Source organism: Drosophila tropicalis, unplaced genomic scaffold, assembly GCF_018151085.1.
Source record: "Drosophila tropicalis isolate 14030-0801.00 unplaced genomic scaffold, ASM1815108v1 contig_845, whole genome shotgun sequence".
NCBI lineage: Eukaryota > Metazoa > Arthropoda > Insecta > Diptera > Drosophilidae > Drosophila > Drosophila tropicalis.
In genome coordinates, this window is record NW_027173338.1 from 11,708,662 (window position 1) to 11,723,863 (window position 15,202).

Genomic DNA, 15,202 nt, shown 5'->3' on the forward strand with positions numbered 1-15,202 from the left:
GGGAGATGGGGTGCAGTTCTCCGCTCTTTTGGTATTGTTGAGCATTTAAAATGCAAATTATCATCATTATTATGATGGCCCATCATCATCATCAACAAGTGCCAGCCAGCCAGCCAGAGAGTAAACAGACAGGAGACTCCTGACTGCATCCCTTTGTCTCTGCCGTTTCTCCTATATCTGACTGAAATTGTTGTTGGCAAATTATTACCTTGGCCAGAGTCATAAACATTTTGGCGTGTCTTCACGTGCCACAACGATCATCATCATCATCATCATCATTATCAAGAGGAGACAAAGTCAGTCATAAATATGTCACAAAAAATATACTTACATAAACTTAGCCTCTCTCTCTCCCTCTCTTTCTATATTTATCTTTCTTCATATATGTCCCTTCTCTCCCCCTTACTCTGTGTGATTTGTCAATCCGTCATTGAAGCGCCGTTTGCCGTTTTTCGTTTTGGAATTTACGAGGAATCCCCTTTTATACAAAGAATTCAATTTCCGTGTTTTTTCAAATATTTTAAAGACATGAATTGAATAAACTCCTTGAGAGCTATATTCGCTATATATGCCTGATCCGCAAAGAAGGAGAAACGAATAATTTTCTGCTAATGCGATCAATTTTTTACATTCCAAAATAATTTCTGTTTATGGAATTATTCCTGGGAATAACCGATAAAACCGATGAAAAAAAATGAATAAATTCGTGATGGAATTTAAGAGAATCGATACGGCGCCTATATTTGCTAGTCTGTAACCATAGTTAGCAAGAACTTTGTTCTCACTATTTTTAGATCAATTTGACTTAACTTTAAATCCCATCAGTTGGTCCTTTGTAGGAAAACTTGTAGACTTAAATTATTTTTAGAAAGTCTTCAAATGAATCTTCCTTCCCTCTCTTTTCTGTCTACGTAATTTTGTTCTATTTAGTTGATGTGGTTGCTGCTATCATCCAAATATAATTGCATTCTTTTACTTATTGTTTCTGGATATTGTGTAACACGTTATGAGTCTCGGTTTATAGCTTTTTCCTTGTGAGCTGTTGAAGACTAATTGTAAGTTTAGGTGCAGGTACTGGGTATCATTTCTCAGTGTTTATTTCTTATTGCATTTCTCTCTAATTGAATCACTTCGATTTGTATTGTTGGTCATGTGCAATTTTCATTGTTTTTCTTTTGCTGTTGGTGTTGCTGTTTTCATTCGGTTCCATTATGTTCGACACAAAAGCTGTGTGACCCAAGTGTTTGTTGTTGTTGTTGTTGTCACGCGCTGTTATTATGCAAATATTGAAAGTGCGGTAAATTGTATGGTGGTGCTGCACGCGTCATTTATTTTAATTCTTTATTCAATGGGATGCGTTTAACAACAAGAAACAGCAAAGAATGTCGTAGAGAGGGGGAGTGAGAGGGGGGAAAACGATATAAAACAGACACAAAGGAAAATCGTTGATTGTTTAGTGTCATTATTAGCCATCTTATGTTGCATAAATTGGGGCGTTAAAATGTTGGCAATTGATTTCAATTTTGAAATAACTTTACTCATTTCAATACAATTTTTTTCCATAATATTTTAGCCAAGCCATTTACAGACATTTGTCGTAGTCAGCACAGACGGTGCTACCTACCGATGGATGGACTAATGTGTGAATGTGTCTGTGCTTCAACCAACAGGTTCAAACAGTTCAAAACCTTTGCACGCGAACTTATCGCATAGAAAAGCAACCAACCAAGACAACTTTGTATAGTTTAGAGAGAAACAAAATTCACAATTCACGAAACAATGAGCACTAGATGTATATAGGGTGGAAGTGCAATAAAAATGATTAAAATTGCAAAACTCTGTGATAGAAGAAGACTTAGAAGACACTAAGTCAATAACCGAATATCATTTTACAGGTTTTGTGTGACCTTTTCATTGGGCGAACACAGTTTTAGAATGCGATTTGCCAAATTCCAAAACTTGGGCTAAAAACCTAAGTCTAGCCGATGTCGAAGTAAAAGCAGAACTTGTAGAACTTGATAGAATTTAAACCCTCTACTGCTTAACTGTTTTAATATGTACTATTCCTAGTGAAAAATTCCGATCCCTTTCTTAACCCATACAGTTTTATATAAAAATTGTTTTGATTTTGAAAAGAAACAAAACCTCCGTAACTATTCGCTTCATCATTGCCCGATTCGCTCTTTTCTCCCTTTCTCTCTCTGTCTTTCTATCTTTTTCTGTGTAGTTTGATAATTTTATACTAAATATTTACAATCACAAACAAAAACAAGATTATACAATATAAGAAAAATATCTTTTTTGACTTGAACTATTGCTTGGCTTTTTGTACGATGTGGCTGCTGTTGACTGTTCCCATTTTAACCCATGTTGAATTTTGAATTTGTCGTTTTAAATGTTTTTGTTGTTTTATTTTCTGCTTCCTTCAGTGCGTATTTATGTATGTATATGTATACTTTGAAAAAATGAAAAACCAAGCAAAAAGTCAAAGTAGCAGTCAGCGGTCGAGGCGTACAAAATTGAACAGCAACAAGTCAGTCGGCTATATACATACATAAATATAAACATATATAGTACACAGATCAGCCAGACCACCACCACCATCACCACCAACAACAACAACAACAAAATGTATACACACAAACGTCAAAAAAGTCAACTGCGCCGCTGCCATTTGATAAGAGGCCACAAGTGTAAATATAGACGACAGCAACAAAAACAACAACAACAGCAATGTCCACGACCGTTGACTGTGCCGAGTCACACAGTTGACTCTCTACGCTCCCGATCTGCCTCTCTCTCTCTCTCTCTCTCTCTCGGTCAGTCATTTTCTCTTTGCTCTGTATATCTATGCGTACCACATGTCGTATGCGCAATGCCCGCTACGAATTGATTGATATTGCCATTTGCCTTTGTCGCCATTTCATTTTAATTTACCTCTCTCTCTCTCTCTCTCTCTCTCTCTCCCTCTCTGTTCTCGTAGTTCACTAGAGTTCATTTTCTGTGTGTGGGTGTTGTGCCTGTGTGTGTGTGTCTGTGGGTGCCACCAGGCCATGAGGTGGCAATGCATTTGGTTAGGAATTAACCACAAAACAGTTTGACTTATAAAATCAATGTAACGATTAAATGACTAATCGGAAAAAAATATTGCGCACACGCAGACTACTAAAACCTTGTACAATCATAGAGGGTCATAGAATGTATCTTAATACAATAGAAAGTTATTTCATTTATACTCTCCTAATAAGAATATCTCCTTAGTCTAAATAGGGTAGCAAAATGGCCTTTGTAATTATCCCCCAACGATCGAAGGCAATCTGAAGAACTCAATCCAGTCACAACTCATTGAATTGAATTAGAAATACTTTACATAATCTACCAATCGTATAGGGATTACATTCCAACACTTGTATTGTTTAAATAATATTACACATACGCTCAGTAATCCCCTGAAACTTAAAACCAAAGCCATTTTAATTCCTCACGATATGAAATGGACTGAAAAAATTAAACTTGCAGGTTCGACCTTTCAAATACTTGGCTATTTATTTAACCTTGCTTGCCATAAACATTGGCATGCCCGTTAGAACGGATTCCCTGTGGCTGCAACTTGTTAACAGTACCAGCTATAATCCACGCCCCCCGAATTCACTATCTACTCCACATCTTCTCCTTTCAGCTCAGCTGTGCAATCCAGTTTAGTTTCTTGGCCATAAATATGTCCAGTAAACTGAGCTTGAACTTACCAATTGAAATTTATGTTTAGCTTGTGCCGATTTTTCACTTAGACTAGTGCAACACATGTTATAGAGTCAAGTCGGTCAAGTCAGTTGAATCGAATCTCTTTAAACGGCAGTTTTTTGTTTTTGCTCTTTTTAATGTGTGTGTATGTTGTTTTTATCGCCAAATATCAATCAACTCGAAGAAAAGGAAAATTCGTTGCACACTTTGAGATTTTTAGTCTATAAACTTTCAGAGTTTGTGGCTTTTACTACCTTGATGGTGCTCAAGTCAAGAAGCAGTAGTCTCTTTATATACACCAGGTGAAAGAAGTAATAAAAAGGTAAACACCCAATTTACATCACTCTTGGGCAACAAATTTCACAGTCAATAATTGCAGTTAACAAAGGACAACACTTGTAACTGTTTTGTTTAGAAAGTCGTATTAGTGTTTTAATGAATTTATCGCTGATTTGACATCGAAAACGAATTCAAATGTAACAATTTTGAAATCTTAATTATTTCTTCAACTGTCTTTTGTTTTTGAGAACGGGCTGCCTGCCTTCGCTCTGAATATTTGCAGTAAACTTTTTTATCTTTTGTGGTGCTTTTTCCTGGTGGTGGTGGCTCATTTAATTGCTGACAAATTTATAGAGCGGTGCACATTAATTCGCTGCGCCTAAAATCACAGAAATGCATTAGCCAGTAACGAGATGAAGACGATGAGGAGGAAAAAGACGAAGACGAAGATGAAGTCTTAACGTCGTCACCCGTTGAGTGGCTGCAACTACTGCAACCTCAATCTCAATGTGCAGTCAATGTGCAAATGTTTTTTTCTTCCTCTGTATTTCTTTCTCGCCTGCTGCTACTTTCATCTAAAACCAACAACTACAACGGCTATAGCTATGGATATAACTTCAACTTCAATGCTACAGGCAGACACGACCGATCTTCCAAATGCTCACCATGAGACCGCTCGGCTGCTCGCTCCGTTCATTTAATTATCGAATTTAATTAATCTGCACTTGATTTCCTCGCCTCAGAGTCTGCGCGACTTGAGACTGACTTGGCAGGTGCCTTTTGAGGTGCCTTTTGCCGATGTTGCTGTAGCTGTAGCTGCACACATCTGGTTTTTTGTTCATTGCCTTCTTTCTCACCACCGCCATCATCTTCCCCTCTATCCATTGGTGGTTACCAATTTCCACTTCTTTGGTAACTGTCATATCAGCGCCAATTGGCAAATTGTTTTTTAAGTTTATTTATTTTGACCATTAAATAAAATGGCCATCTCACTTTGTCTCGAAGTTAAACCAATAAGCATTCATTATCTTGTCTTCCAAAAGTCTTTTGTTCGTAAAAAAAATAAATAAACCCGTAGATTGTTTCTATTGATGTAAGAAAATATGTAATCTTAGTTTATTGTGTTACAATAACACAATAAGATAATGGAAAGACTTAAAAGTTAAGATATATTGGTTCAAAGATTAAATGTTATAATTTTTGGATATTTATATTTATTCATTATTCTTGGAAGAAAACTTTTTGATTGTTTTAGATAAAATGTTCTCTGAAATGGCCTTGAAATTACAATTCAATATCCTTCAAACAATGTCTTATTATTTTAAGTTTCCTTCGACTTCATGAACACATGCTTAAGCAACAATTTACAAAGTTGTAAAACATTAAATAACGTCTTTTATAATATCCACTTGTTCATGCAGCTTGATGATTTGTGGCTAACATAATTACAATTCTAACTGAATAATATGCTTGACCAATTGTGAACTTATCTAGTTAACGCACTTTAGCTATATGGGTATGGAAATATGTATATGTGTGATATCTGTGAGCCAGTAATTAATTTTTAAGTCAAAAAGAGAGAAAAACTATCTGTAACCTGCGAAAGGTAACACGAATAATGCGAAGGAGTGGCGGGGAAGAGTTAAGAGGCAAGTGCAACTCATAGAGGCATAGCGCACACGCGAATATGCAACGAAGCAGCAACATTAAACATGCAACACACAAAGGGAGAGACAGATAGAGAGAGAGAGAGAGAGAGGAAGGGAGAGAGTCAGATCAAACAATCAGCAAATGCATCTAGTAAATTTATGAACCTGAACCTGGGCCAAAAACTCAAAAGTGATGTAGAATGGTGGGGAGTTGGAGTAGAAGGAGGATGATGCAGCAGCAGACGAAGAAGTAAGGAAATCAAGTAAAAATCAAATTAAAACCAGAGCAGGCAAGCACGAAATTTCTAAGGAAATTTCACCCCGTATGTGGTGGCATGCAACAAGATGTTTGCGGCGAATGGTGAATGACCAAAATCAAAAACCAAAAGCGCAGCAAGGCGAGGCAAACTCAAAACTCTACAAAACTCCCGATACAACCAAGTCCAAGTCCGAGTGTTGCTTTTTGATGGTGTTACGCTGTGATGACTGAGACAGAGAGAAAGAGGGGGGCTAATAAAAATGGCGAGGAGGGGCCTCTAAAGGGGAGCAAAAGCAGAAAAAAGAAAAAAAACCTGTGCTAATTATTATTTAGAGCTAGCCTGGCAGCAATCTGCACCAATTTAACCAAATAAGGCACTTTTAGCGGTCGCTGTGGCTGCCGTTGCTTGTTGCATGCAACATCCAAGAGAGAAAATCTATAAGCAAAAAGTTGAAAGGCCTCTCCACCCTGCTGCTACTACTACATCTGCTCTATCCACTGTCCGACGACCGACCGCTGACTGCTCTGGCCTCTGCACCTGTTTTACAGGAATTCAGAATTCAGTTTTTTTAGCTTCAGAGTCAGAGCTTCAGCTTCGTTGTCGATAATAAACTTTAATGCTAATAGGAGTTGTACATCATCTCCAATGGACCAAAAACCCAGAAGAAGAAGAAGCAGAAGACACCAGGGAGGGACAAGTCCACATTCACATCCACAGCAAGCAATGTCGTTGTCTCTTAGTTGTTGTCTTGGACTTGGTCTCTAGCCAAGCGTTGAGAGGTTGTGGAGGTAAAAATCAAATTCCATTAAAGCAATTATGCATCCACCGCATGCGACATGATGGCATTGCGGAGGCACGAGGCGTCTTGCTCTTTTCTCGTTTGTCCAGTTCAAATGGCAGAGGTGTTAATAATTTATGAATTTTTGTACCCTCCCCTCGATCTTTCTCTCTCTCCGTCTGACAATCTTCCGCTCTCCTCTCCTCTGTAGCAACCATTTGAATCGTCGTAGAATCGTTCAGCGTTTGCGCGTTACTTTGTTGGCCAGAACACGGCGCACATTTCGCGAATCGTTCTTGCTTGCTCTGATTTGATTTGAAATTTCAATTTGCTTTGGACCTGTGGGTAAGAACTGAACAACTGTCATGAACCGTTAGGATTTTGCGGTCGCCTCTTGAATAGCTGCTTGGGTTGTTCCAGATTTGTTTTCCTTAGTTTCAGTTTGGCTCGGTTTTTAATCAAATAACTGTCGCCACATACTCTAAGCCAGTGCACTGGATGAAGGAGAATGTGTTGCCTTATACGGCCCATTAAAATTATAGACTGAAAGACTTCCAAGCAACACTTTTGTATAGTCCAAAAATTAGTAGATCATTGAAAATGGATGAATGGTTATAAACGTACATCAAATTTTAAAGTTAGTTGTTATTTCAAACCAAATTTTACTATTTAAACTGAGAAATGAGTCAAGTTCAACTGAAAGCAGTTCTCGATAAGGTTCATTATTAATAATCTCATACCCTGAGCCTAGACGATTGTTGTAATATTGCACAATTGGATTGACGTCTGTAGAATTTCCACAAGTCACTGAACCCGAAACCCTTCTACCGAAAATTTCCACATCTCATTATGACTTTGCTGCTCTCGGTTCATGCAAATTGCATTCCCCTCCGCCCTATGAATGTATTCTTTATGATTGCTGGCCATAAAGATAAGGGAAATTGTTCCTGTTCTCTAGATAAATTGGGCGTACCCAAAAAAACAGATCGTCGTATACTTTCCAACAAACGTGCGAGATGAGAGAAAAATGGTCAGAAAGAGAAACGAGGATGGGTACGACGACGGAGAAGAAACAGGCGGACGAACTCACTCATGAACTTTGTATTACTTTCACCTCTCCATTTCGGGTTAAATACAAAAGCAAACATCAATTGAGCTCCCGTCCATACAATACAGAAAAGGCCAGGGCAAGTATTATCAGTGAAACGAGTGTTCACAATCTTTAACACCTTTTGATGATCTAATAAATGCGACATGATTTTCAAAAATGAAAAAATGGAATAAAAAACGTAAATGAAATGAAAAAATTAGAACAACACAGGAACAAATGAGGCAGAGACGAGGGAATTTGGGGCCTGTGTGGGCAGGGGGATCTCGAGCTATAAAGACCATATACTAAACCTACAAAACATACCTTCAATGATGTGTATGTATGTATGTATATGCATGAGTATATAGTTCAACCAGCACTCGGACAAATAAGGCGGGGCGATAAGACCCCACGACCAAAGCAACACTTGAGATACAAGAAATCACGTTAAAAGTGAAGAAGAGAAGAGGAAACATACCAAAAGGCAAAAACAACATCACCAGCAATATGGAGTCAAAAGAGTCAAACGACGATGCAGATACTGATAGACCCTATAAATGTTTATCTACAACAAAAAATGTGACAAAAACAAACCATATTGAGGAATATTTTCTACTCTTTTTTGGAGGGGTAAATACCCTTTAATTTCTGGTAACTCACATGTTCTAGTTACTATCCAAAAAAAGGATAGAGTGCATATTTCTAAGTTATTCTTTATATGTTTAATTGTTATATGAAAAATTCGTAATCGATATCTGCATATCTTTCAAGTTCCAACTTAAAAAGGAAATGTATATTTTAAATATCTCACAAGTTATCAATAATCTTATAAAACAAATTTATTATAGAGTAGCATTTGATGATTTCTGAGGAGGTCCAATCGTTTCGTGTGTGAATTGAGTTCGACACGAAATCGGTTCAGGGCCTTATAGATAGGGGAAATTCTCATTTCTCTGATATGGGGTGAATATACATACATGGCACACACAACACACGCAAAGACTGAGAGTCCAGCTCACTCACACAATTATCAGTTTTCTATTGAAAATTACCTATTATTTTATTTATTTTCTATTTTGTTGAACTCTAGAACAAAGGTTGAACTCTGTCCGAGTGATAACCACCGACACAAAGTTTGCATAAAGCGTAAAGGCTCGGGGTGTCTAGGTTATACTTGGCTATTTGCTTGCTTGCTCATTCGGTCGCGCATTGCGTTTATTTGGTTTTTAAATGAGGTCAAAAAGCTGATAACGACAAAAAAAAATCAAGCAACGCCGACGCCGCGGCGTTTCGACGCACTGGACTCTGGCGTCGACGCTTTGGAGAGGCTATTTCATGAAAGTCAAATATGTGTGTGTGTGTGTGTGTGTGTGGCACACACAGGGCCATCGGTGATATGAGAGGTTGATGATGATTTTTGTTGGCTTGCGTCAGGGGTTAGGACACGGCCGGGTGCCATGTGCACTCGTCAGTTATTTTGTTTGTTTCCTTCAAGGTCGTTTGTCTAGACTTCTAAATGAAAGATTCTTTATTCGACCCGCCCATCAGAGGCATCTGGATCAAAACGCTGCTGGTGGATATTATTAATCAAAATCAAAAAACCAATTGAAATTGAGAAATATTGTCAAAGCAAATAGCAGCAGCAGCAACAGCAGCTGTTTGGTAGTTTTTGCCATATTGTAAAGTGGCCAAATGGCAATGAACTTTACCGTTTCCAGAACTAAATACCTATGCTTCCCTCTCTCTCTGTCCCACTCGCTCTGTGTCTCCAATACTCTTTCTTATTCGCTCTCTCACAGTGTATGTGTGAAAGACGTGCTCGGTCCTCAGTTCGTCTATTAGTACTATTGACACTTGTCGACCCAAACCGAAAACGCTGCGGATCACTCACATACCTCTATACACACACACACTCTGGCACATGTTGGCATAGCTCATGCCCAAGGTATGGGCAGCCATGATAGAGAGAAAAAAATACAAAAATTGAACAAAAAGGGGGAAAAAACCAACAACAACAACTCGAAAAGTCAACAGTGCCGAGGCGCATGGCACATGTCGAGACTGGGTCTGGCTCTAGGGTCTCTCCCTCTCTGTCTCTCTCTATTTCTATCCATAGGAATAGATTCCCAAAAACCATTGCGGCTTTCGACATTCGGCATTTGGCACTTAGCACCATTGGCACCAAGCAACGACGACGGCGATCTACGATGCCCCAATCAACGACATCGAAAACCGTTTGATGGGGTCTATGGGGAGAAAAGATCGAATATAAAATACAAAATTTAAAACAAACTCAGTTGTACAGTGGGTACAAAAGTTATGATTACATTCAGTTTTCTCTCAATAATGACAAGCATTACCCTACAAAGAGAATCTATAATTTACAGTCTTCTGAACAAATATATAATGTCTGACAGGGTCCATATACACATGGCCAATAAGGTCAGTTTCAAATGTAAGGGCATGGACATCTATTTAGAACTTTACATCTCATCTTATGTTTTAGATATCTTATTGATTCAAATCGTTTGGTACTAAACTAAAAATGTTTTCGCTATTATTATCGACATCGTGTTCTATGTGGCTGCTTTCGTCCCTCCCGCTCGCCGTACAATTCAAGCGTAGTCAAACGAAAAACTTAATTTCTATGCTAACCAAATAATAAACTTAATTTTACGATAATGCGCAGGCATCAATTTTTTTCTGTAGACAAAATTGTGACTGAAATTTGATATAAACTCTGGCGATCCGCAGGGGAGCTTGGTCATGGACAAATTCAAGCCACAACCAGCGCCGGCTGGTTCTAGGCCTATCCAGAACTGGATAACAAATTCCATACCGAACATAACAAGCTTTTTTCAAAAACAAAAAAAAAAAAAAAACTACAAATTGTTGTTAATTTTGATTGTAAATATTGTTTTTTTGTTTTGTTGTTGCCATTGGCTAAACATTCAGGAGAGGGAGAGTGCAGAGGCAGAGAGGCAAAGTGGCCAGATTGGTTGGGTTGTCAGATTGAGTTCCATTAATTTGCACCTCGACCATGTAAAAGGTCAATGCTTGGTGTTGCTTCCCCAAATTCTGGCCTCCCCTTATCCCCTAACCCCGATTATCGATACATGTATTTGCTTTTTAATTTCGCCATTAAAAAATTACAATTAAATTATTTATACATATTTGTATTTACGAGTGTATAAATGAAGTACATAAAGATCAGCAAATAGACGAAAGGAGGGGGTCTCACAAAGAGGGAGAGGTCGGTTGTTTGAACTGTGCGTGTGTTTGTGTGTGTCTATGTAAATAAACAATTTATGCGTTGGTTTGTGGACGACGGAAGTTTTGGAAAGAAAAACCACAACACACCATAAAAAAGCGTTCAATGTTTGCATACATTTTCTGTTTGTGTGTGTGTGTGTATCTGTGTATGCCTAACACGTGTATTACTTGAATGTATCCAAACACTTTGGCATAGAAAATAATAGTTATCAACAGCTTAATTAAGCCATAGAAAAGCTTATTCTTGGAAAAGAATGTAATTTTCGTTCAATTTTTATTGTGAGTTCCCAATGCAATCTTTGTCTTTATGATTAGAAGACTTTTAATGTTTAAATCGACATCTATCAATGAATCTAATATTAAGTTATGGATAGTCTGATAACAATCTGGCAAGCTGATTGCTGAGGAAAGTTCTGAGAAGATCATTAAAAATGTTTCTCTAACAGTGTCCAGAGGTTGAAGATCTAAGGAAGATCCAAATAGCTGATCCTTTCATAAACCGATGAAGCATTCGTAGGTAATCGTTGGCGTAGTTTGTTTTTGTTTTTGTCATTCTCCAGTGCATTGTAACTGCGAGCTTACTGCGTCGAGTTTTGCACTTCTCACACACCTCGATAATTAGCTTAAGGGTTCAACATTACAGGTCAATGGTTTTGTTAACATATTATAAGTTATTTTAACCTTTGGGGGGCACTTTGGTCTCCAGTCTGGAGGCGCTTGTTTTGTTGCCTCGTATTGCTTTTGTGTTTGTGTTGTATTTTGGCTTTAGTAAGCTTTCGTCGACGAGGTAGTAGACGCACGCATTAAGAGAGAGCGGTATCACACACTTCTTTCTGTTTTGACACAACTATTTGCAGGTAACACGCCCACCGACATCTTGCAACAGAAGCCAGCCAAGGCAACAACAGCCAACACATCGACGCCCTCGCATCCCAATCACGAAAATCAATTTAGTTGCCTGCCCACGGCCGAAGCGGCCACCAAACGCAGGCGTCTGGAACGCTTGGCCAGTGATCTGCATTCGCTCAGCTCCAGCTGCAACAATTCCTTAGATCAGGATTCTACTCCAAAAATGCTCAGTGAGCGTTCCCTGCTATTAAGCGGCTATGGAGCTGCCATCGAGAGTACGGCCAAAAAGCTGAGTGAGGCAGCCACTGGCGGTGGCGTTGGTGCCTCTGCCGCCGGTTCGTCGGCGGCAAATCAACCCAATACGGCATCAGGTGCAGCCACATCCTCATCCTCTTCCTCCTCATCATCATCTTCCTCGGCAACAGCAGCAACTAATGCCACAGCGGCAGCAGCTGCGGCCTATGCTGCTCTCTACTTTGGCAAGGTCAAGAATGAGAAATTGTCACCGTTGCATGTGGATTCGCTTAAGGATGCCATTATGGATGCAACGACGCCTATGGTCTCCCTACACTTGAATAATATCAACAACAACAACAATAGCTCCATGAGCAACAACAACAACAGCAATTGCAACATCAGTACAAGTCCACAACATTTAAACATAAATGTCAAACGGGAACGCCTCAGTCCCGCAACCAACAGCAGCAACAATGGTGATTCATCCACCGTTCCGTTTGTCAGGTGAGTTTCTGATTCTTGAGATCTGATAATGCATCGAAATATTTGCTGAAGGTCCTCCCGACTTACGATTCATGATATAGTTTTTACTAAGCAGGAGCTGTTCAAATACAAAGTGAATTTAAGAATTTTGTATTCGCTTTTTTAGGAAGTCAAAAGATCGGAAGTAACCGAATCGGATGTTGTTTATAATAACATAAATTATAGAATAGAACCAGTGGCAAGATCTCATTAAAATTTCCAGCAAAGAGTTTTAATATTTTTAATCAAATATATGGCGGGAAACTAGGATGCATCAACCCGTGGTGGACCAAACAATCACCTTAATACAAATAGCTTTAGTTAAACAGATTACATACACACTTAATTTTATTGTAGGCTTTAGTTTCTAAGTGCAATCTAAATTTTCAATCAGTTGAATTTGTCTTGGAATGGTTTTTCCTTCCCCTATTCATCATCTGAAGTATCCTGATCGGGTATTACATGTCGTGCATTTGGATCACATACCTCACCTAGAGCATTAGTTTTGGTGTCTGGATTGCAGTACATGCGGTGGTAATGTCTACGACGCATTTCATCGAATTGCTGATGCTTCTTGGACCGTTCACTTTGTGCATCGCTTTCGGCTTCACTACTGGACGCATTGTGCTTATGGTCGGAGCCTTGTGGCAGGAGTAGGGTAACCGATTGCGATTGTTGCACAGTGGACTTGAAGCTACAACTAGATCGTAATATCGACTGCTTCTTGGACGCACTGCGTCGCTTTGCCTGTGATTCCCTGCAGCAGATATTTTCCTCACTGGTGTGGCCACTGGAATATTCTTCACCATCTCCAACTTCGTTCTGGTGTAATCTCTGTGGACTTGCCTTTGTTGGCTTTGCCTTTTCGTCCGACATATTTTGTTTCAAATATACTTAACTTTTGTTTCAGAATTGTTTGTTTGTTACATTTTTGAGTAGACAAATAATACAAAAGTTATAAGGATCGCAAAATTGTGTCCCCTGTCATTCTCCCCCGTCTTTCGATGGGTGTATCGCTGACATGTCTGACAAATTAATTAACATTTAAACAATCGATTTAGCTTCTGTTTCGGATTCGTTGTTGGTTTCGGTATCGGTTTCTCTATGGTCAGACAAATTAATCAACTGCGGCGGCATTAGCCGCACGCTTTTGCTGTCAATGAAAAGAATAGCAGCGAAAGAAAAACTTGAAAATTTGAATAAAAACAAAATTAATAATTATAAAAAGAAAAGGTGAAGACAGACGAAAACCAAATCGAAAGCAATTAATACGCACAACTAAATTAATGGCGTTTGCAAATTAGCATTAATCCAATATAAATATAGACAATTTATCAAAACCAACCAACAACTTCTCCCTCCACCTCCTCTAACACAGACAGAGGCAGATACTAAACACATACAGAGACAGAAATACACTACAAAGATACAACTGCAAAACGGAGAACGAACTCCAAAAAAAGAAAGAAAAAAACAAGAAACGAAACTTATTAATATTAATGAGACCTGAGACTCGCCTCGCTTTTCGCCACCTGAGGTGTCTGTGGGTCCATGAGCGATTTAATAAGCAGACAAAAGTCAAGATAGTTTGTCATTCGATTTTGGTTAGAGGAGGTTGGTCGACTTACCATATCTCCATTTTGTATCTATTTTCGTAAGGTTACGTTTTGATATTCTTTGAGGGTGGTCCTCAACAGACTCAGCCATTGATTATCTTTAACGAATTGTTAGATTCCATATTAAGATACTACGTTTCCACTTTATGAATGAAAAGTATTTTTGCATAATATGCCTGAAAATAAGCGAAGAACATAAACGTTTAGAGAAAGGTTATCTACACAGAAATAGTATTTCAAGTAAGCAAAGAGTACAAGGAAACAATTTATTACATAACTCTTTTTCTGATTTACATTGACTCTAAATCTATTTAAATATGTCTAAAATTTATCTTAAGAACCTTAAGATCGACTCTGAGTAGGTTTTTGTGGTCTTTTTTTCAACTGTATTTGAGAATTTTCTTGACAATTTCATTTCCTTCTCCTTGTTGTGGCCTGGTATGTAAACTTCAATGTTAAGCATTTGAAACAATCTTTGTTAAATCGAGCACTGGGGGGAACGGAGTCCCATAACTCATATGGAACTGCCTACTTACTGCCAAGAGACATGCCACCAGCAAAGGCCGGGCTCATTCCACACGAGCCAAAAACCGAAAAAAATAATCAGCATAGATTTCTGCATCACCCTCTCCCGTCCCCTCTACCAGCATCCCGATCGTTGGCTAGTGGTGGTCACCCCAACCCCGGTGGCAGCTGCAAGTGGATTGCATGCCTGGGATTTGGGATTTCAAAGAGGGCGAGGCTGGTCTTGGGGGAAACTCGTGCTGCACGTCGTCGTCGCTGGATGGTTTGGTTGCCCGTTTGGTTAGCTGGTTGCTTGGTTGGTCGTTGGTCATGTCGTGTCGCCTTACGGAGGCTGCTGCACAATTTTATATATAGCCTAGCTTAGCTCTTGTTGTTGTTGTTGT

At 38.9% G+C, this 15,202-nt stretch overlaps 1 protein-coding gene across 5 annotated transcripts in view; it reads left to right on the forward strand.

Annotated features, from left to right (window-relative positions):
• Samuel (SAM-motif ubiquitously expressed punctatedly localized protein) overlaps positions 1-15,202 on the forward strand; it is a 58,332-nt gene that overhangs the window by 22,203 nt on the left and 20,927 nt on the right. For 4 of the 5 annotated variants that reach the window (XM_068294450.1, XM_068294453.1, XM_068294451.1 and 1 more), the window contains exon 3: positions 11,928-12,660. The exons of the other annotated variant lie outside the window; for it this stretch is intronic. In XM_068294450.1, the coding sequence (XP_068150551.1) occupies positions 11,928-12,660 (733 nt within the window). The remainder of the gene's footprint in view (positions 1-11,927; positions 12,661-15,202) is intronic. 5 annotated transcript variants of the gene reach the window in all.